This window comes from Ischnura elegans, assembly GCF_921293095.1.
Source record: "Ischnura elegans chromosome 13 unlocalized genomic scaffold, ioIscEleg1.1 SUPER_13_unloc_4, whole genome shotgun sequence".
Lineage (NCBI taxonomy): Eukaryota > Metazoa > Arthropoda > Insecta > Odonata > Coenagrionidae > Ischnura > Ischnura elegans.
Genome location: NW_025791660.1, coordinates 348630 through 371483, shown reverse-complemented (window position 1 = coordinate 371483; position 22854 = coordinate 348630). Strand labels below are relative to the sequence as shown.

The 22854-nt window shown below is 37.6% G+C and overlaps 1 protein-coding gene across 1 annotated transcript; it reads left to right on the top strand.

Annotated features, from left to right (window-relative positions):
- On the top strand, positions 1 to 22320 carry LOC124173237 (oocyte zinc finger protein XlCOF6-like). Its single transcript, XM_046552764.1, has 5 exons — positions 1 to 163; positions 861 to 980; positions 6234 to 6359; positions 11393 to 11456; positions 19549 to 22320. The coding sequence occupies exons 1-5, from the start codon at positions 107 to 109 to the stop codon at positions 21675 to 21677; spliced, it is 2496 nt and encodes an 831-aa protein (XP_046408720.1). The 5' UTR covers positions 1 to 106; the 3' UTR covers positions 21678 to 22320.
- Positions 22321 to 22854: the final 534 nt, after the last annotated feature.

Genomic DNA, 22854 nt, shown 5'->3' with positions numbered 1-22854 from the left:
TGAAGCAGAAGGGGCAGATGATGAGGAGTCAGAGCCTTGTGTGGAGACTAAGGACTGCATTCAAGATGCTATTGAAATCACTTCAGAGTTCGCATGCTCAGCCCAAATGACTGAAGTTTACATTCCTGTGCCAGACTGCTTATTGCCCAGGGACGATAAGTTGGTAAGTTTTATTCTCATTCACAGTGAAAACTGAGTCTAATCACCTTCAGTTTTACAAATTTCTCAGTTGTATGAGGAATGGGGGTGTGTCTGTTATAAATTTAAGAATTTTTGTGGGAAGTCACTGGCATAATGCACCCTTCAGATGTTGTTCTTTCTAGTAGTGACACATGAGGCAGGAAGTGGAACCACACAAATGTTTTTTCATGCAAGTCAATAGCAGTTGTACAGCATTGATGATCTGTTGACAGAAATTTTTCTTATCCTGTGGACTATACTTTTGTATAGCCTTGTCAAATCTCTGTTCAAGCCATTAGTGGTGGCTATTACAAGGCTGTGTCTCATGATTGCCCTCTATTCGTTCAAGCCATCATCCTCCATTATTTCAACGGAGGAACCAGCATAAACTCTTGTGGATCCTTTTTGTAAGCCTAGGTGAAGAAATGATGAAGACAATTCAATGTACAGTGGCCCTTACTGTAAGTGGCCAATACTCTCATTCTTACCATGTGATGTTGGTGGTGTAGCTTTCCCCTCACTAGTTGAGCGTTTATATGCTGGAGTTTGATCTGTGAGTAGTAACAATCTCATGAGTATTTTGGCCAGCTGGAGTGGTCTCACTTAAACGAGGAGTTTTCATTATCGAATGAGGGAATTGTTGTTCTCCCTTTATTTAGTGATGCCCATTACTCTTCTAGTTTCATGTGAAAGATGAGAGTGAAGACCCTCTGAGTGAAGGGAACTCTCCTGTGCTCTGCATGTCAGATCCAGCTGCAATAACAAGTGATGCCGTAGACCCATTGGCCACTGATGACCTGGTGAGTGTACTTTTACCAAGTGTAATTTAATTTTTCTACGGCACAATGTCATACCTTTCTGCATAATTTATTAATGCTTCTCATCTGAAACGTACTGCATTTTGCCTTGCCTGTTCAGTCATGAACAACTACGGAAGAGCTTTCATGTTTGAATCATTTAAATTAAATGTAAATAACAGATTTTTTGGATTTTGCCAAACTGACAGCTCAACTTTGCTCACTGAGCAAGTAAGCTCTCTGTCATCTCGGCACTAAGCAGTCATTTGTTATGTGATCATGCAAACACAGTTTCATTTCAGTTTACTATGGAGCGGAAGGGGGGATGTTAGGAATTGAGAGTTAAACTGAGTACTATATAATTAGGTGCACTGAAACAGATTGATCGTGGCATCATGATGTAGCTGCTAGCTAGATTCCATCAATGGCATCATTCCCTCCCAGCAGTCGTAGGCCTTCTGTGTCACAGGAATACAGTGCTGCAGTAGGTGATTTTGATAGAGCCATACAGAGGGAAAACCAAGAGAACAATGGCCAAAAATAGGAATGCGTGTAGAAAAATCAAGAAGTTATCATGAAAAACCATTCACCTAGAAGAGAAATTAAAACAGGTCAATTGCTTTGAAAATGGATATCATCAAAGCAATATTGCGTGGAAGTTTAAACTCACAATTATCTCTTTGCTGTTCTGCAGCTGTAAATTTTGAAGCCACCATTTATAATATGTTCCATACTTTGAATCTGATGCATTGTTTCCTTACCTCTGTATTTGTATTCTCAGCTGTGAGTAGATCATTCTTTTTTGTGGAATGCTCCCTTTGCCTTTACTATTCCAATGTCTATTTCTTTCTTGCTTCATCCATCACTGGTAGCTGGACTTCCTTTGGCTAATCAATGAACTGTTCAATCTGCTTGATGTAGCTTAGCATATAAGTCTGTTTATGAGGTTATGAAACATGAAAATCGCATATCATTGAAGCCATGGTAAGTAGTGGATTTATACTTTTAAGTGGTGATGTTATTATTTGTTTTTTATATTTTCTATCATGGATATATTCTTTTTCCACCTAAAGCAACTTCACGTGTTTAAAAGCACAGTCTTATATCTTTTGAGCAAATAAGTTGTAAATGGTTCAGTTATTTCCGGGAAAACTAATGACATTCTGCTTAAATTACATTGCACATTATTATTTAGTCCCTGGATGTAAAAATACCTTTAGAAAACACCACTTATGAGTAGGGATAGGAATTTTTTGGTGGTTTCAGAGGGAAAAAAGGGGTACTTTGGAATTGGAAATTCGGTTCTTTCAAATAGACATTTCGGTGTTTTCTAAAAACTGCAAGTTTAAATATATATACTTAGATTAGTTTTTATTTTAAAACCTAGAAAAGGGTCAGTACCATAGTTTAACCAAATATATCTCGGTTATGTTACACTTCCCTTGTAGCTATGTCATGACTACAGACAATCACCTCAGTGGTGTAACCACCAAATTGGATCTCAGTTGAAAAGTATGTTGTAATACCTGTCAGTAGTGAAATGGGAAATGTGACATGTGTAAAAATTGCATGCTGTTCAGTGTGGTAAGTAAGTTTTAGTTATTTCTAATATGTAAATTCCAATCTGAATTACTTCTTTTTACAAGTCCCACTGGATCTAGAACAACATACGTAACATTGTAGAGTCAAATCAAGCCACCAGGATAACTGAGAGTCAATGCCACTCAACATTTTGCATACTTACACTACATGATCTACTAGATTTTGTTTGTTTCAACCTTCAAAGTATACTTCAATAAAAAGTTCTAGATACTCTGGAGCTAAATGATAACGCTTATCACCCAACACTCTTGTGTATGTAGAAAAGAACCGTTCACAGTCGACATTTACTCAAGAAATCCAAATCGATTTCAACACAGCTTCACTAAATGTTAGAAATGTTAGTGACATCCCTAGCAATGCTGCTTTAACATGCACCTTTAGCTTTCCAGTTACAGGATTCTTCAGAAAAGATTTCAGTTCTTTGTAGCATCGCATTACATCAATATCATCCACTTTGGAACACAAACTTATTCTCTTAATTTTCTGCTCAAGTTCTTCTGTGATAATCATTTGTACTATATCAGCTGGGTCAAATAGATTGATATACCTACAAAACTGTGAAGTGGGATCATTAGCCCATAACTCCAGTAGCTTGGTTACAGCATGGCAAGCTGCACTGGACAGGACTGCACACATTTCGCCCCTACTGACTCTCGTTCCACAATCCTCTAGCAGTTTAATAACATTGCTCCCGTAACTCCCTCATGCAACTAGTTCAAGTGCTTGCTGAATTCCCCAAAGCTGCCCATCTAGAATATGTGCAGGTGGCTGTGAGTGTCGTTCCAGAAATGTGATCATTTCAACAATGTGTTTGCCATATTCTGTGATGAACATAGCCTGTATTTGGATTGCTTCCTTGTCTTCTTCTGAAATACTATGGAGAAAATCAACCCAGCATTGTCACTCGTCATGTCCTCAATGCGTATAAACCCTACAATTTCCTTTGCTTGTGTTGCGAGATATGCCACTAATTCATGCCAGAAGCACCACCTGGTTAAAAATGGATGAGGAAATAGTGGCACTTGCTGATTAGGGGTAGGCTGTATTCAAATATGTTTTCTATAAAGGCGCTTCCTTTTTCATGTGTTAAGGAATGCCATCTTCAAATTGGATACTGCTTGATGCAAAATATGCAGATGTTTCCCAAGAGTATACAGTACTAAATTAAGTTTATGGGCCCAGGACTGAATTATCAGAACATTGTCTGACAACAAATCCTCCATTGCATGAAAGCATTTTGTCATGTAACGAGCAGAGTAGGACAGTAATGCTGTTACATTATCGAGTGGTATTTCATATTTCTTCAGTGTGTCTAAAATTGCTCTTGAACACGTTTTTGAATTAGCTGTGTCCAAAATACACACGTCACCAACTACAATGTTTAATGCACTATCAAGAAGTTCAACAATTTTTAGCTGGATCACAAAAACATTTTCCTCTCTTTTCCATTGTTTTATCACAAAAAACTATTACCTACTTGTCCTTCAGTTGAGTCTTCGTGTTGTATTTTAGATCAGGAATATATTTGTCCCTTAGTTGGCAAATGTAGGTAATTTCTCCAGCACCAGTAGCGAGGTTAAATTATTCACAGCGGTAAATAAAATGTTAGTTTTCCTATGACTATGGAAAGGATTAGAATGCTTTGACTTAATTTACAAAAAGCTGCTGTACTCATATACTTGCACTCTACCAATTCATTCAAAAATAATTAACAGTAGCGGGTGTAACTTTGTGGAAATCCATAATCGCAGGAATAGAAGCATCAACAACTTTGCTATTTCCACATGGTAATTATTAGAGATCGACCATGATTTCGTTACAGCGACCTTGATAATTTTACGCTGCAACGAAACCATGGTCGGTCTCAATAAATCACCATGTGGAAATAGGAAAGTTGTTGATCCTTCTATTTCTGTCGTTCAAAAATGACTTCATGTGCTTATTTTCCAATTTGTAGAGAAGAATGTCAGCTTTGAGAAAGTTTCATACTACCCACTTTCCAAAATGATGATCAATTTGGTTATTCATGGCAGCAGTTGATACAGATAGAGATTGATGTTCGTAACTTTAAAGAATATCCATACTTACCAAATTTGGCAGCAGTTAGATGCTTCAAAGATTTTCAATGTTTTTCAATCGAGTCTTTCCTTTCCCAAGCTACCTGACAATTGCAGAATTTGAATATTACCATACTTTTATCGATACACTAAAATCCATCCTTTTGATACTGAAAAGCCCTGTCCCTTTTCTTAATTTTTCATTCGGCACTTCAATAACTCGTCAAAATAACTAGAATGTCTGAGACACCAGCAGCAATACTTAACAATGGCAACTGGATAAACAGTTATTTGACAGACATAGCTAAAAGGTAGAGATCCAAACAGCAGGTATTCAGGCACGTGCAATCCATGGGTGCATTCATCAGGCTAGCACCGGGCTAGCGGACGGTTCTACTCTGGATTTACCACTGAAATCTGATTTTAATGCTCACGGAGTGACAACGGTTCAAGCAGCATGCTCCAGATTCCTCAACTAATTTAACATTCCATTCGTGATGTTGATAAGAAAAAATTGCATACATTGCTCTTCTATTGTTCGACTCAGAGAGCAAATAGACGGTTATTCCCTCAGAGTAAGGATGTGAGATTGCCATATATTGCCTAGTATTGCAGAAAATTGAAAACATGCGATGCCATCCTCCTGGGATTGTATCATAACATTAGTTACGCTACAAGGAACTGCACTCGTCCACATACCTAAGGAATACTCCCATTTGTGTTAATTTTAATCGAATTGAAACCATTCCGTGTAATGTAATGTTTTTTCCTGTGCTTGAAATTACAGTTATAAAATTTTCCCCAAAAAAATAAAAATTCGTATTTTGGGACACAATTTGCAACATTTCGTGAGTTCAAAAGTCATATCCCCTGTCACTTTGGGGTATATTGTAATGTCTTACCTCTACCAGGACACTTTGTCTCTAAATCCGCAAAATTCATGATGGCGAAATTTTCCCATCCCTACTTATCAGTTGTCCATGCAGAGTAAATGAACCTTTATATTTTCCCATTGAAGCTATGCAAGCTTTGTCCTATAAGGAGCTTATCTATAGATTTCTCTTTTTTGTTAACTCAGAATGGCCTTCTGTTATATCTTGTCTGAGTAAGTTTAATTTATTAGTCAAAAGGTTTGATGTCTCTAAACTGAATTACAAACCAAAATGTACACTAAATTTATCCTCCATTATTGACCCTATTAATTAACCATGAATGTACGTTATTACCTATGAGCTATGGATTCTCATGCAAAGTTCTTTCGTAAAATAAGTTACAGTTATGAATAAGATTTTATCTGGAGTTCTTCATCTCCAGAAACGATTGGCCTGTGGATCATCAGGTGGCTTTTGCAGGGATTTTGCGATGAAAATAAGAAGTAACAGAAATATAGTAAAGTGGTAGTTTTAACAAAATAATTATAAATACATATTATAAATTCCTAACATTAATTACCTTGAGGCAGCTTGCAGGGTAGTATGAAGACTATATCCATTTGAAACTAACTTTAATTTTATTCGTGTGATGAATTCTCTAAAGTTTTGTTTTAATATTTCTGTCTATCAATCATTAATGATGATGATTGGGGTTTATGTTGCAGCCCAATACCTTAACTGCTTCCCAAGGCGAAAAGGTGGAAGCTCAGGGCAGGGGAGCCATGGTGGCAGACCTGGACTGGATGCTCGTCGGGGCAAAGAAGGAACCATCTCCTGAGGAGAATGACCATGTATGTATAGAATTATTGCTATGGAATTTGATGAATTGTTAGAGGAGATTGTGGGCAGAAATGCTAATCAAAGAAAATGCTAGGACTTTTAGATTTTTACACAGCTTTAAAGGTAACCCATTTGATTGAAATTTACTAATTACTCGAATAAGTTTTCTTATCTTAAAAAAGTGTTTTTTTTCATGTTTTACATTTGTATTGTAGTTTTCTTGCCTTATAAAATCCTGGGATGGATAAACTAAACCTTATTAGCCCTCCAGTGGGGACGTGGGGCTCCTTGGTGGCCCATAGTGTTTCATGTGTTTGCTCTTTTTCACATGATGACATAAATTACCTGTGATTGTCAGAAGCTACCCATTATTTTGGTGTCAAATGCCTAACATAGATGCTTGTTATTAACCTGCACATGGTTGGCGTTTAATAGCACACAAAAGGAAGTTGGCATGTATTGGTCACGAGCAAACAGTGTTTGGCCTGTTTATGCTACTTTTATTGGCACCTCAACAAGTGGCCTACTTGCTTGCCTTCATTGCAAGGGGGTGAGGTGCAAATGATCTAAAGCTCTAGCTTTACAAGTGACCAAGCTCCACTTTTTTCCCTGTGGTGAGTAACAAAGAGCCGTACTCCTGCAACGCAAGAGTGTGGATTTCCAGTGGTACTGTTTATTGGAAGTATAGTGACCCTTCTTCAAATTCCTTTCATCTTATTTAGGCTGAGGTACAAGTATTTACAGACAGTGTAACCTATTTGATTCAAAGTTACTTATAACTGGAACAAGTACATATTCTAATCTATAAGTAAGTCTTATTTTCCTCTTTATTTTGTATTTAATTGTTGTAGTTTTCTTGCCTCATATTTTTTCTATGTTAAATCTTCGTACCGATGAAGCAAATATCAATATGATATTTATTTTACTTTAAACTATCCTGTGACCAATAAATCATGCCTCATGAAGATGTTTATTTTACAATATGAAATCCCAGGACTGATAATTCCTTGCTCATTAACCCATTTACGGCCAACGTTGCGAAAACGCAACATTATTGAGAAATGCAAAAAAAATGTTTCAATTGAATTTTATTCGTTTAGAATTCGCTTTTTTCGATAAAAATAAGTTTAAACTGATTTTTAGTGAGATTATAATGACATTTAATAAGTATTTCGATATTTATAAAAATACTCAAAATGTGTCAATTTTCGAGTCTCCTGTTAAGCAAGATAAATAATTTTTCCTAAGAGTAACTATTCCCTTTATTAAGTTTTTTATTCGTCCATGTGGAAGTAGAAATTTCAATTAACAGATATTAAAGCTTATATTTCGTCAGGGAGTCAACATTAAGCGAAAATCAGATCCGGAAAATAATGTTGCGTTTTCGCAACGTTGGCCGAATCCGATATCTATAGGCAGTTATGCAACCCGCATTACTACGTATTTCCGTCTCGTAGGAATATGCCGTTTTTACTGTCAGATATAATCCTACGCATTTTTATGCCTCGTATTTGACAGATATCGTCATATTTGATAATTAAAATTCTTAGATATTATATTTCCAATGAGATGCTGCATTATTTTACCTAAATCCAATATAAATTAGAGATGCATTACGGCTTGAAAGAAATGAGTGAAAGTGAATATTTTTACAGAAGATAACGTATTTTCCAGTTTTTAATTGACATTTTTATCACAACAAATAATGATTATTTATGAATTACATGAAAGCATTTCGGGTGGAATGGAACACACAACTTTGTACTTTTAATCCGAATTAGTCCTTCCTTACTTCACGATTCAGCGATATCACCGACTTCCACAACAGGATATTAGGTGAATGAAGACGATGAGGCGTAGTTATGGTTCGGCAATGATTGAACCAAAACATATTTAGATTAATAAAAAATAATCCACACTTTTCAGACAATTCCTGTCTGGACAAAAATGACAGATTTGTAAATTATGACCTCAATTTGACGACTTGAAAATTTATTACAATTCGGAATATTTGCGCCTAAATTTTGAAATAATAAGCAAATGGTACCTTATTTTGGTCACTACAGTGCATAAATGTTCTTTTAAAACAAGCCTTTTAGATTTTGCTTTTAACTTTGGTGCTTATGTTATTCAGACGGTTTTAGGGTTCAACCAGGCGATAGAAAATTACTTATTATATCGAAATTTAGGCTTGGAAGCTAGTGTTATTCTGGAATTTCTCAAGATTATCCCTGATCCCTCGAATCATCATATGTTTTTCAATAACTTCTTTTCATCTTGAAGACTATTTATTGTTTTGAAAGAAAAAGGATTATTTGTCAATGGAGCCATCCGTGAAAATACGAGTAAATACGTATAACGGAGGAGTGCCTGATAGAATATAATAAAACCATCGACGTGAAACCGAGAGGAACATGAAAACAAACATTTGATAAAGCCCAAGGTCTTAGTATTGTTCGTTGGAATGATAAATAGATTGTCCCTGTGGACAGCAATACAAGTTTTTTGCTTCCATTTGGCACAGGGAAAAGTTTCAGAAGAAAAAAGAAAATACTATTTGCCATACTATTCTATGTTAATAAAAGAAAATACCATTCGTGTTATTGGGGAGTATGGTAAATACATGGGAGGTGTGGACCTACTTGATAATGCAAATGAAAATTACCGCACTAGAATTCAGGGGAAAAACGGTCCTAGCTTATCAACTTACTGAACAGCGTTTGCACTAACGCCAGGAGATTGTACAGGTTATGCAACGGAAGTAAATTTCACTGGTAGACTCCAAATCGTATCTAGCAGGGACACATCTAAAAAGTGAAGTGAATAAGTCAGTAGATGACGTACCCCTATGCAATTCGCGTCCATAAACATATAAAAAGTTAGGCCATATAATTCATCGCGGATTCGTGAAGCATGAAGGGACGAATTTGGCCAGAGAGTTAAAAAAAATTCAGTAGTTGCCGAAACAGTGTAAAAGCACAACCATGTTTGAATGTACGAAATTTTATGTTCCATTGCACCCAAAATGCTTGAGTATTTCATAATTAGCCATTAATTTTTGTAATTCAATCTGCAATGATAAAATTAAATTCAATGAAAAAATGTGAAATACATGCTCTTCTGAGAAAATTTTCGCTTTGACTTATTTCTTTCAAACCGTAAAGCATGTATATTTTATAGTGGAGTTTGGTCAAATAACAACATCTCGTTGGAAACATAATATCTAAGGATTTTATTTATCCAATATGACGATATTTGTCATATACGTGGCATAAAAAGGTAAAGGATTATATCCGACAGTAAAAACAGCATATTCCTATGAGGCGGCAATGTATCGTAATGCGGGTTGCATAACTGCATACAGATACCGGATTCGGCCAACGTTGCGAAAACGCAACATTTTTTTTTTACCATAAGCAAATTTTTTTGAAGGCCCATATTTTCAATTTACCTTATTTAGCATGTTATTAGGTCAATTGAAAAGAAAAAATTGTATATTTTCAAGTATTTCTTTACTCGGCCGGTAATGGGTTAAGAAAATCAGGTCTCACATTTCAATCAAACTCTGTAGTGTTGTAGTTCATTGGGAGCTGTCCACAAATCTCCTCCCATATTAGGTTATATAACCAATGGTTTTAAAAGTGGAATGCAGTTCAACATTTATGTACCTAATATATTCCCATAGAAATGGTCTCCCTTCAAGTAGGAGCGGTAGCCCAGTGTTAATGTCCTAGGTTTGATGTTTACATGTAGCACTTTTCAAAATTTGTTTCTACTTTTCATTTTACAAATGTCAGCTGTTCATCATTATCTCCATAATTTTCACTAAAAATTTTACGAGGGGTGTTTTTAAAGTAAGTACCGTTTTGTCATAAAAAAACAACAAGTAAATTATTTTTTTCAAAATTAATTTATTCACTTGTAAGGCCATAAATTACTCTACATTTCTACATGATTTCCTTTATTATTGAGGCATTTATCGTATATTGGGACCAGCTTTTGTATGCCATCGTCAAAGAAGCTTGCCGCCCGACTAGAAAACCACTGCTTTACGGTCGTTTTCACTTTGTCATCATCGGAATGGTGCTGTCCTGCCATTAAGGGTGTTTGCTAGTCGATTTTTTGACCTGCAGCGATGCAATAAATGCAGCAGCGTACTGTGCAACTGTACAAAAAATGCACTGCACTGTTCAAAACAAAAGACGTGGCATGCTGAGTGCATGTGTCGTTTTGCTCCATGATAATGCCCGTCCACACACAGCAGATCAAACTCAAGACCTTATCACTTCTTTAGGCTGGGAACAATTAAACCTCCCTCCGTACAGTCCCGTTCTAGTGCCGAGCAAACATTTGTTTATGTACTTGAAGAAGCATCTGGCCGATCAGCACCATTCCGATGATGATGAAGTGAAAACGACTGTGAAGCAGTAATTGTCTAATCAGGCGGCAAGCGTGTTTAACGATGGCATACAAAAGCTGGTCCCAAGATACGATAAATGCCTCAATAGCATTGGGAATTATATAGAAAAGTAAAGTATGGCCTTTCAAGTGAATAAATTATTTTTGAAAAAAAAAATTTACTTCTTGTTTTTTTATGTCAAAATGGTAGTTGCTTTAAAAACGCCCCTCGTATTTTTCTATGTGGAAATCTTTTTCGGCAATGCAGTGTCAGATTTTATCCCATTTTTTCATTCAGATGCCTAGTTTCCATTATGAAATTTCAGTTTATTCATTGCCAAAGAAACCTTAATTATTACATGGTATCACATGAACTAAAATACATCCATTGCAGAGCTATCTAATGAAGATAATATCACAATGCAGGCGGAACATAAATCAAAAACCGTTTACATGTTGAAAAAAAATGGAATAATATTTAATTCCCTGAAGTGTTGAAAATATTTTTATTTTGTAAGGAAAAAATTTATGTGGAATTCCAAATTTTGATATAATGTGGTGTATAAAAAAGTTTAAATCACTCCTTTCAAAAAAAAGTCCTGAATCTCTTTGCGTGCATGACTAATATCTTGATGATTACTTCCAGCATACTTTAAGTGAGGATGGGGACCCATTTGAGAGTTCAACTACTGCCCATGAGTCAGCATTTGGTGAGTACTCTTACGTGTTGCAAATAACTCTATACTTGGCGGGATTGATGTTAATGTGGAAGATCTACAGGTAAATGCTTTTGTTTAGCCAACTTTTACTGTGACTAGAGCAATTATTGAAAATTTGACAGTGTCCCATAAGTCCGCAATGGAAGCCATGGATGAGTGCTTTTAAGGGCCTCAAATAGTTGCATACAAGTAAGGCTTAGGTCACTTTCAGATGGCGCGGTGCTGTTTTTTAATATAATCTAATGTCCCTACCGATGCCTTTATACCAGTCAAATTATGCGGTGTTCTCCACTGTGCCCATTTCTAACCGGCCAGGCACTGCAGCATCAACAGCGTCAACTGGTCGTGAAACTCAGACCGCTTTCAGATGAGAAAAATCTGGATTTCCTTTTGCCATGCGGAGAATGTAGGAATGTGGAAAGTGGTCTCTTCTGAAATCGGCCTTATTGTGACTGATTCTGAAGGATGAAGAACCTGAATTAGTCATCCATCCATATTTCCTGTTGTCTTTATTTTAAGTGGTAATTGGATAGGGGAGAAGTTTTATATTTACTTACTGTTTCGTAGTCATTTGAATCGTTTTTAATGGTCTTCCCTAACAAAATATTTTTGTTCCACTGAAATTTTTGGGTATGTAAATGAGCAATGGCTAAGAATTTTTTCTTTATTTTCTCTATTTGGCATTTTTGACTGTTAAAGAGTCATATCAAATCGATAAAAAGGATGCTGCCTTGCTTCAACCAAGCTTGGGGACTAGTTTATTGAAAGGAAAAAAATTACTCGTAGTAGCCACGCACTTTTTTTCCAGAAATGTCGGTGAAAAGCGGTGCGAATCCTCAAAATTATATACCCAAAAAGCCAGAATGGAGCATTTTGTTTGAGAATTGAGTATGAAAAGTAAATTTCAGGGTTCATTGAAAATGTAAGCATGGAACTTGGTCAAATGAGGGCAAAAATTAGCTTTGCTTTAGGACCATTTTAAATTCGTGGGAAAATTAGCGAAAATCTTTTAAATGAGTGCATTCCTATTCACCCTTTTGTCCTTGGGATTAGCAATGGTGCTTTGTTAGGTTTTACTGACAACTAGGCATGAAGCTTCCTTGGAGGAGAAAATATGGTTGACATAATATTAAATTTATAGGTGTGCTCCAGAAATGAAATCAGTATGGCTAAGAAACAGCCGAATTCTTGATATCAATCAAATAATTCTACATTCAATCTGCATAATTCCCAGTCCAATTCACATAACATCTGGGTAATGCTTTCTGTACAATGGTAGCATTTTTTGACGAACCACACAGCCTTCCTTGGTATTTTTTTTTCAGTTTGCTGATTAAGTCTTTCTTCGCCGGATCCCATACGCTCGTTGCATTATCGAGGTGCGGTCGGATGAGTGCAAAATAGCACCGTTCTTTTACTTTCTCATCTGAAAATCTTCCCACAATACGCTTGAAAAATCATAATTTCTTCAGGGCTATGCCACAAATATTTCTTATGTGTGTTCCCCACAATAGGTTCGAGGTTATCGTTTCTCCCACGCACTTCACTTTGTATGTTGCCTCTATGTTAATACCATCCACTGCATAAACATGGTTATAGATGCACGAATTCAGCAAGAAATGTACCATCATGTATTTTCTCAGATTAAGTTCAAGTCCCCTCTCTTGGCTCCAGAAATGAACGTTGTTTCAGTCCAATGATAGAATTTCATAGTCAGAGTGATCACTAATTTCGCTGTAGATGACAGGGTCGTCAGCAAATAAACGTATTTTACTGCTAATGCGGGAGCAGAGTTCATCAATGTATATAATGAACAGCAGGGAAGAAAAATCTATTGTTCCCTTAGCAAAATAATTGCTGAATAGGCCAACGTTGGTGCTGTTGTAGATTTATTGGTCCGTTATAATACATGGTCTTGACAATGTAGTCACCACAGAAAGACTGCCGGTTTCTGTACAGCAAACAACACTCCACCACAAGTGGCAGCACCGACACATATGTGGCGACATCTATACGACATACGTACAACATCTCCCTTCCATTATAACAAAATAACTTTTAATAAAAATATAATGAACCCAACAACATTCTTGGAAATAATACATAATATATACATATGAGGATTTAAACACAATTAAGGATACTCTGAGTCAGAGTACCTTTTAGGGGGCTTAACAAGTCGACCCGACCTAGACCTGTTAGACTTAGGTGTTGATAGTTGTTGGTCATCCTGTCCTTCCCTTGAAACCTGAGAGCTCATTCCTTGAATTGCCTTGGGAGTGGGGGGTTTTGCCAGGTTATTGTAATTTTGCACTGATTGTGGAAATGATTTCGAGCTATTATACTTTAGCCTCAAATGATGGCGGTTTCTGCGATAGATAGTTCCATCAGGTGTCCTAAGGTAATATGACCTGGGGCAGTTTTCTGATACAGCTGTAATGACAGCTGGATGCCAATAATCATTTGGAAATTTTTTGAAGTATATATGATCCCCAGCCTTTAATGTGGGCAATTCTTTTGTTCTCTGATTAGCATAGGTTTTCATGGAAGTTCTTTGCTTTTTAACGCCCCTTTGATATTCTTTAAACGTCACTGTCTTCGGTTGTAAATTTTGGAGAGAAATAGGCAAATTAAATCTTAACTGACGGCCCATTAATAGTTTTGATGGTGAAGGTAAATTGGTTTTAGCAGTGGTCCTATAATGAAGCAAGGCTAGATGAGGATCTTTGCCTTCCTCGTGACTCTTTAATAGGATACTTTTTGCTATTTTAACAAAACTTTCAATTTGGCCATTAGATCTTGGATAGTAAGGACTCGTGGTAACATGCTCTATTTCCCATTCAGAAAGGAATGTTTTAAATTCTGCTGAACTAAATGGAGGGCCATTGTCACTAACCAGATACACTGGGATGCCATGGCGAGCAAAAATTGACTTGAGTTGGGTGACCACTAAGGATGCAGTATATCCTGCTTTTAACAATGCCAACTCAAAGTACTTAGAATAATAATCTCCAATTACTAAGTACGTCAAACCTCTAAAGGACAATAAATCGACTCCAACTCGTTCCCAGGGAAATTTAGAAATTGGGTTATTAACTATTGGTTCATGGGGATTATGACACCGGAATTTGGCACAAATTTCACATTGACTGATTAAATTTTCTAAGTCAGAGTTCATATTTGGCCAGTAAATTATGCCACGAACTAAACTTTTAGTTTTAATTAGCCCTTGATGACCCATGTGGACTTTTTGTAAAATTTCATGGCGTAAGGCAGCAGGGACAACAAGACTGGATCCTCTAAAAACTAAGTTACCTGCTACATTTATTTCAGAGCGCATATTCCAGTATGGTTTAGCACACTGTTCCACTTTCATTTTTGAGCTTGGCCAGCCTTCGTAATAATATTTTTTGAGTACTGACAATGTTGGATCATCATTTGTTACAGCAATAAATTCTTCACGTTTTTGCTAAGACATGGCTAGATTATTTAACAACAAATTAATATGGACTTCCACATCCTGTTCAATGTCAGTGACTTCAGTTTCAGGAAGAGGAGCCCTTGACAGTGCATCAGCAATAAACATATATTTACCAGGAACATAAATAACTTTTAAATGATAGGACTGAAGTGCCAACATCATTCTTTGCAGGCGACTAGGCACATCTGCCAATGGTTTTTGAAACAATGTCACCAAAGGTCTATGATCTGTTTCAACATTGACCATATGTCCATAAACAAATTGATGAAACTTCTGACAACCAAACTGAATAGCATACAATTCTTTTTCAATTTGTGCATACCTTTGCTGGCTTTCTGTAAGACTCTTTGAAGCATATGAAACTGGTTGACCCTTTTGCAATAGAACAGCTCCAACAGCAGTGCTAGAAGCATCAACTGACAGTGTGATTGGTAAGTTAACATCAAAATGTCTAAGCACTGGAGCAGTAGTTATAATTTTCTTTAATCTATTAAATATACTATCATGATTTGAATCCCAAGTCCAGACAACATCTTTAGCAAGAAGTTTTCTAAGTGTTTCAGATTCTTTTGCCAAATTATTTAAAAAGGGACTTAAGTAAGGAACCATACCAAGAAATCTTTTCAATTCTTTAGGGTTCTGTGGTCTAGGCATTTCAAATATGGCCCTTACTTTAGAATTATGTGCCCTCATGCCATTCTCATCAAAAATATGACCTAGAAAGTTAATTTCCTTGACTTTGAAATGACATTTTGATTTGTTAAATTTAAGATTACTTCCTTAGCCCTTTGAAAAACTCTTTGAATTCTTTCAGTATGTATACTTTCATTTTCTGCCCACACCAAAATATCATCTGCATAAACCAAAACACCAGGGATATCAGAAAATATTTCTGTCATGATCCTGCTAAATATGTCTGGTGCAGAATGAAGTCCATATGGCAGCCTCAGAAATTTATACCTGCCGAAAGGGGTTTGAAAAGCACATAAATTAGAGCAACCTGGTTCCAATGGTATCATCCAAAAGCCTGGATAAGCATCAAGATGAGAAAATACTTTAGCACCCTTGAATTTATATCTTACTTGTTCAATAGTTGGCAGAGGATAATGAGACCTCATTAATGCCCGATTAAGATTACGAGGATCAAGACAGATCCTCAACTGCCCAGACTTTTTTTCTACTATTACAATTGAGCTTACCCAGGGTGTTGGGTCAGATACCTTTGTTACCACTCCCAGCTTTTCCATTCTCTGTAACTCATCTTTGAGCCTTGAGTATAAAGAAAATGGCACCTTCCTGAGAGGCTCAACCTTGGGTGGTACATCAGAGTGCATATTTAGAGTACATTTGTATGGGAGACATCCCAAACCCTGAAAAAGGTCAGAATATTTAAGCAATAGTGAGTCAAATGTGACACTTCGTACAAATATTTTAGAATTAGAGGTCATTAAAACTCTCTTGATTAGTCCCAACTCTTGACATGTTGTGAGCCCCATAACAGAAAAACATGGTTGGTCAGCGACCACAAATTTAATTGACACAACCCTTGCAGAAACAAGTACACATTTTAAATTAACTATTCCCCTGACTTTGACCTCACTACCCCCAAATCCACTTATTCTAATTGATGTTTGTACTATATTAGACTCGGCAATATTTAACATTTTAAATGTTTCGTAGGATATGACATTCGTCATGGCACCAGTATCCAAAATAAATGAAACTTTAATATCATTGATTATTAGTTCTTTTTGCCAGGCTGACGATAAAACATTATGACACATCACAGGTTTGTCATCGTTTGGCTTTGATTCTTTTTGGCAATTGATGATACCCAAAAACAAAGAATCATTTTGATCGATAGCATCGACCGTCACAGTTTTAATAGTGTCACGAAAAAAACAACATTTTGCATAATGACCCTTTTTAGAGCATTTTCGACACTGAACCTGTTCTGCTGGACACTTGTAGCGATGAACTTGACCACACTTGGAGCATTGAGTCTGCCGCGGCGATCTGAGCAGCTGCCGCCCGAACGGTTGACGTTGCTGCGCATGCGCGGGCGTCTGCGTATTTCCCGTGGACCGTGCCGTTGCTGAACTCTGCGTGGTCGTCCGACGTGATGGTGCACCGGGGCGCGAACGTTGAACAAAGCTTACATCAGCCACTTCCAGTTTTTCCGCATCTCGCTGTGACGATAGAATGACTTTGGCGAGATTAAATGTCTTAGAGAGATCGAGGTCTGGCTCTTGCAGTAGCTTCTCTCTAACCACATGATGTCGCCGATTCATATTTAGTATAAATATGTTCTTTACCAGCGACTCTCGCAAATTACCGAACTCGCACGTATGACTCAGATTTTGCAGGTCAGTCAAATATACATCGATATCATCCTGACCTTGTAGTCTTGAAAAAAATTTATATCTTTGCATAGTCAGGTTCTTTTTTGGCAGAAAATGGCTATTAAATTTTCTCACCAATTAAACAAAAGTAACTTGTGATCTGTCCACGTCGAAGGAGTTAAAAACCTCCAACCCGTAGGGGCCAATGTAGTGGAGTAATAATGCCACCCGTCGTTCTTCCTTTTCTGACACGAGACCACTGGCAATTAGATATATTTCGAAAGTTTGAAACCAGTGTTTCCAATTCACTGCGATATTGCCCTCTGTCTCCATCGGACGCACGTGGCCTGACATGCCGATCGTAGTCTGTGATCGCGGTTGAACACCCGTATTTCATTCAAGCCGGTCGGATTCGTCGGTTTTAGGCATTTCGATCTACTTTTACTTGAAACATAACAGTCGTAGCACAGACTTAAAGAAACTGGTACTTTGCGACACTTCTGACACCATGATGTAGATTTATTGGTCCGTTATAATACATGGTCTTGACAATGTAGTCACCACAGAAAGACTGCCGGTTTCTGTACAGCAAACAACACTCCACCACAAGTGGCAGCACCGACACATATGTGGCGACATCTATACGACATACATACAACAGGTGAAAAAAAAGAAATGAGGTGAATTTGAAGAGAAATTTTCCCTAGCAAAAGCAAAGCTGGGGATTTATCTCTCTTTAGTTCACAGAAGAATAGAGTATGTGCACTCGGGAGGAATACGATTGAAATGCAGTTTATTCGATAAAGTGTATCTTAAATATCATTACTTTCGATTAGCAGCATTAATTGTTGCTTAGTTTGTTTAATAATTGCTATTTAATATGCATTGTTTTCGCAACGATATTAGGCAGACGAAAACGCTCATCTATTGGCTCCTCGGTATGTGACGTCATTCTGGTCCATCTCATCAGCGTGCAAGGTGTTTATCGTGTTATGATCGTGTTTATGATTCAATAAACTACGTGTGCATTGGAAAAAGTTGGTGGATCTGATCTGTGTAAAGGGAAATACGTCACAAGGCTGTGACGTCACAGCCTTGAGAATATGGCCGACTGGTGTTTCAGCGCATCATTAATTTTGCAAATTTTAATAATTAATATCTCGCTTAAAAAGTACCTCTCTATTCTCAGACTCGGAATTTAGCCTAATTGAGGTTTAAATTCTTTTTTATGATCACTTCCCAAAAATGTGCACATACTCTATTGTACAATAATGTCATACTGACCCAAAATAATAAATTAGTCCTTATTCTTTCTAAAATGCATCATGATTATGCCATTGATGCTGAAAGGGATAGCCAAAATAAATCCGATATGGTTACATCCTACAACAACGAAAATTGACGTCGATCTAGTGGACCAATTCTGTTAAAAACTATACTGCAGGACGTAAGACAAGATGGCAGCCTGTGGTGATTTTTTTTACTAATTATAGAAAATTTCTGCTTTGATTCCCCTTGGCATTTTATATGTTCTTTAAATATCTTCTCAAGTTATTAGAAGTGGTTTTCCGGGAAATGATTTAACTGCATATACTGAAAAAGAGTGGAAATGCCACTATCCCAACTCAAATAAGAGCTCAGGCTTGCGTGCAATACTTGGAATATTTGCCCCCAGTGTCTCTCCAAACCATTGCTTATCTCATGACAGTTGGGTATATTTCACTCAAGGGAGTTTCTTTTGGCTGTTTGTTCATTGCTTTTATCTTTAAATTTTTAATTACCTCTATGAAAACTAATCCAGGAAAAATTCAAAATAATTTTTCTAGATACTCATCTGTGGTACCACAAAATTTATTGTGATTGCCATTGTTAGGAACCTTTTTAATTTAGAAAATACTCACCAATCATTAAATATTCGATTGAAAAGAAAATATTTTTTCCTTTTTAAAGGACCAATTCTGAAAGGGGTCTAATTTTATTCTTTTCCTGCAATTGGAAGTCATATGTGTGTGCTTGATTATTTGTATAATGATTTCGTCTTTTTTGTTCTACTACCCCCCTGTTGCCCTCGTCATTTTTATGCTGTGTTCTTTTCCCCTCCATTCATTTACATCGAGACTCCATTCAAGTCCAACTTGGGCAGCTATTGTTCCACCTGACTTGTGCATTTTTCCCTCCATTCAATGGATTTTAAGTAGAAGATGTTGTAGTCTTAAATTTCATGTTTGACTGTTAGTTGCTGTTTGAAATTTTCTTCTAGGGGTCCCGGCTGCCGAAGAAATGCCCGAGCAAACTACATCAAGTTCATATCTGCTTGCAGAGGGAAATCTAAGGAATCATTCAATTGATGAATGCATTGGTCCCTCACCTTTGGTGACACAAATTGATTCCAAGGATGGAACATCCCATGAAGAGATAGAGAAAAATCTGATAGATAGAGACTTGGAAAAATGTGGTGCTTCTGAATCTGATGAGATATCAAGTTGCTCAATTCCTGATGACAGACAAAGTAATACCAAAGACATTGAATCACTTAAAAGCAGCAGAGGTGGATCCGCAATGGCTGTTGTTGGGGAGAAAAGTGGTTGTGATGCACAAAATACCTCACATAACCTTAGGTTTATCAGAATAAGTAGAAATTACAAAAGTGGCTGTGAGACCATCATGGGAGGCAATGAGGAGATACTTAATCGCTTGATCGAAAATCCAGGTAGCAGTTACAGTTCAAACGAAGATTCATATAGTTGTTTCAACTGCAGAGATGTGTTCAACAACAAAAAAGAGCTAATGGAACACATGACAATTCATTTTGTTGCTCGTAAATTTGATGCTGCAGCGGAATCATCAATCGTAGATGTGTCTCTGGAAGCACTTCCATCAAGCGGACACAGCAGTTCTTGCGAGCCTACCATCTCAAATGCTTTAAGTGGGCTGGATAGGAAAAGACTAAAGCCTATGCCAAAAGAAAATGTGCTCAACAAGGAAACCGGTGGAGGAAAAGGGGACGAGAAAAATAGAAGACGAGTGACGAGAAGTTTCACTGTAGGAGAGAAATCAACTACACAAAGTTTATCTTCAAAGTCATCTAGCATTAGAAATCTACGCAATCACGTGGGTCTGAGAGAGAGAGAGAGACCATATTCATGCAGCGAATGCACTGAGTCCTTCACTCAGAAAAGGGACCTCACCGTACACAAACTTACACACACAGGAGGGAAAAGGTATTCTTGTAGCACTTGCAGCAAGTCTTTCACTCATAGAGGTCATCTCAACATTCACTTGCGAACACACTCGGGAGAGAAGCCTTTTATATGCAACCTGTGCAGCAAGTCCTTCACCACGAGGGACAAACTTGTTATCCACACACGCACCCACACAGGAGTGAAACCATTTTCTTGCAACGGGTGTGAAAAGTCTTTCTCGATTAAGAGCGACTTACTTAGACATATTCGTACTCACTCGGGAGAGAAGCCTTATTCTTGCAGCATTTGCAGAAAGTCTTTCGCTCGTAGAGGTCATCTCGACATTCACTCGCGAACACACACGGGAGAGAAGCCTTTTATATGTAAGGTGTGCAGCAAGTCCTTCTCTAGAAAAGACGTTCTGTACGCGCACGTACGTATTCACACAGGAGAAAGGCCTTTTTCATGCAACGTGTGTGAAAAGTCTTTCTTGAAGAAGAGCGACTTAAATACACATGTACGTAGGCACGCGGGAGAGAAACCGTTTTCTTGCAACGGGTGTGAAAAGTCTTTCTCGAATAAGAGCGACTTAGTTAGACATGCACATACGCACACGGGAGTGAAACCGTTTTCGTGCTACGAGTGTGAAAAGTCTTTCTCGAATAAGAGCGGCTTAGTTGAACATGTACATACGCACACGGGAGAGAAAAATTTTCCATGCAGAATCTGCAAGAAATCTTTCACTCGGAAGAGTACTCTCAAAAGTCACGTGCGAATTCACACGGGAGAGAAGCCCTATATCTGCAAAATGTGCTGCAAGTCTTTCACCACGAGGGACAAACTTGTTACCCACACACGCACCCACACAGGAGAAAGGCCTTTTTCATGCAACGAGTGTAAAAAGTCTTTCTCGATTAAGAGCCTCTTAGTTAGACATGTACGAACGCACACGGGAGAGAAACCGTTTTCTTGCAACGAGTGTGAAAAGTGTTTCTCGAAAAAGGACAACTTAGTTAGACATATTCGTACCCACACGGGGGTTAAACCGTATTCTTGTAGCAATTGCGGCAAGTGTTTCACTCAGAGTGATCATCTTAAGAGTCACATGCGACAACACTGGGGAGAGAAGCCTTTTATCTGCCACCTGTGCAGCAAGTCTTTCGCTAGGAAAAGTCACCTCACCTCACACATTCGAACACACACGTGAGAGTAACCTTACTCTTGTAGCATTTGCTGCAAGCATTTCACAAAGATATGTTCTCTCGACAGTCACATGAGTTTGCATACGACTGAGAAAGGCCTTTAATCATGACACGAGTGTGAAAAGTCTTCTCGAAAAAGAACCACTCAGTGACACATTTTCGTATACACTCGAGAGAGAAGCCTTAGTCGTCCAGAGCGTAAGAAAATTCTTTTTACAGAAGAAGCTATGTGGTGGGACACATGCAAACGCACGCACCTTTTTCACGCAGAATCCGCCAAAATAATCTTTCACTCAGAGTCGTTCACTTAAGAGTCACATGCGAAACAACACGTAGGAGAAACCCTACTCGTGCGGCGAATTTGAATGTCCCTCTCGACAAAGAGCCTCTTAGTACATTTGTGCAAAAAACCCGAGAGTTGCTTTATTTCTGCGACGTCTGCAGCAAGTCTGTCACGCCATGATGCGACCTAGTAACCCATTCGTATACACACTGAAGATAAACGTTATCAATGCAACATTTGTTGGAAGTGTTTTGCGGTGAGTGGTTACCTTGACAGATATTCATACATGCTCACACATGTGAGCAGCCTTGTTTATGCATAGTCCGCATCAAGTCCATCACTACAAGGAGCGGCCCTGACCACCACATGTGTAAACGTATAATTGTGTTGTATTATTATTATTGCGTATTTTGCACCGAGTCTTTCACTGTTATTTTTAATCCCAACTTCCACATGCGCTCAAAAGTGAGATGATCTATTCATGTTGTGTGCTTTCACTCAGAAAAGTCACCTTTGTGCATGTAACATTTTCTCGCGTTCAGGATAATTCACATAAATCTTACAAATGTCCTGATTAAACCTCATGCAAAGCTGCACTGAGGAGTTTAATAGTTAATTTTCGTCAGCACAACGAGAAATGAATGATGATATTGTGTCAATAGGGATGATGGGCCATCTACATGTTTCTATGAAATGCGTACCAAGTAATGTATTTTTGGATTTTCGTTATGAGTATTGAAAGAGTGTAGTTGCAGAAAAGGGCAGTATTAATGGTCATCTTCTAATTGGTTCCGAATTTTCTTAGAATTAATCATGTGTTCTTTGAATATTTTTTGTTAAAATAATTATTCTTGTCCACATTTTGTAAATAATGTGATATTAGTGCACAATAAAAGGCT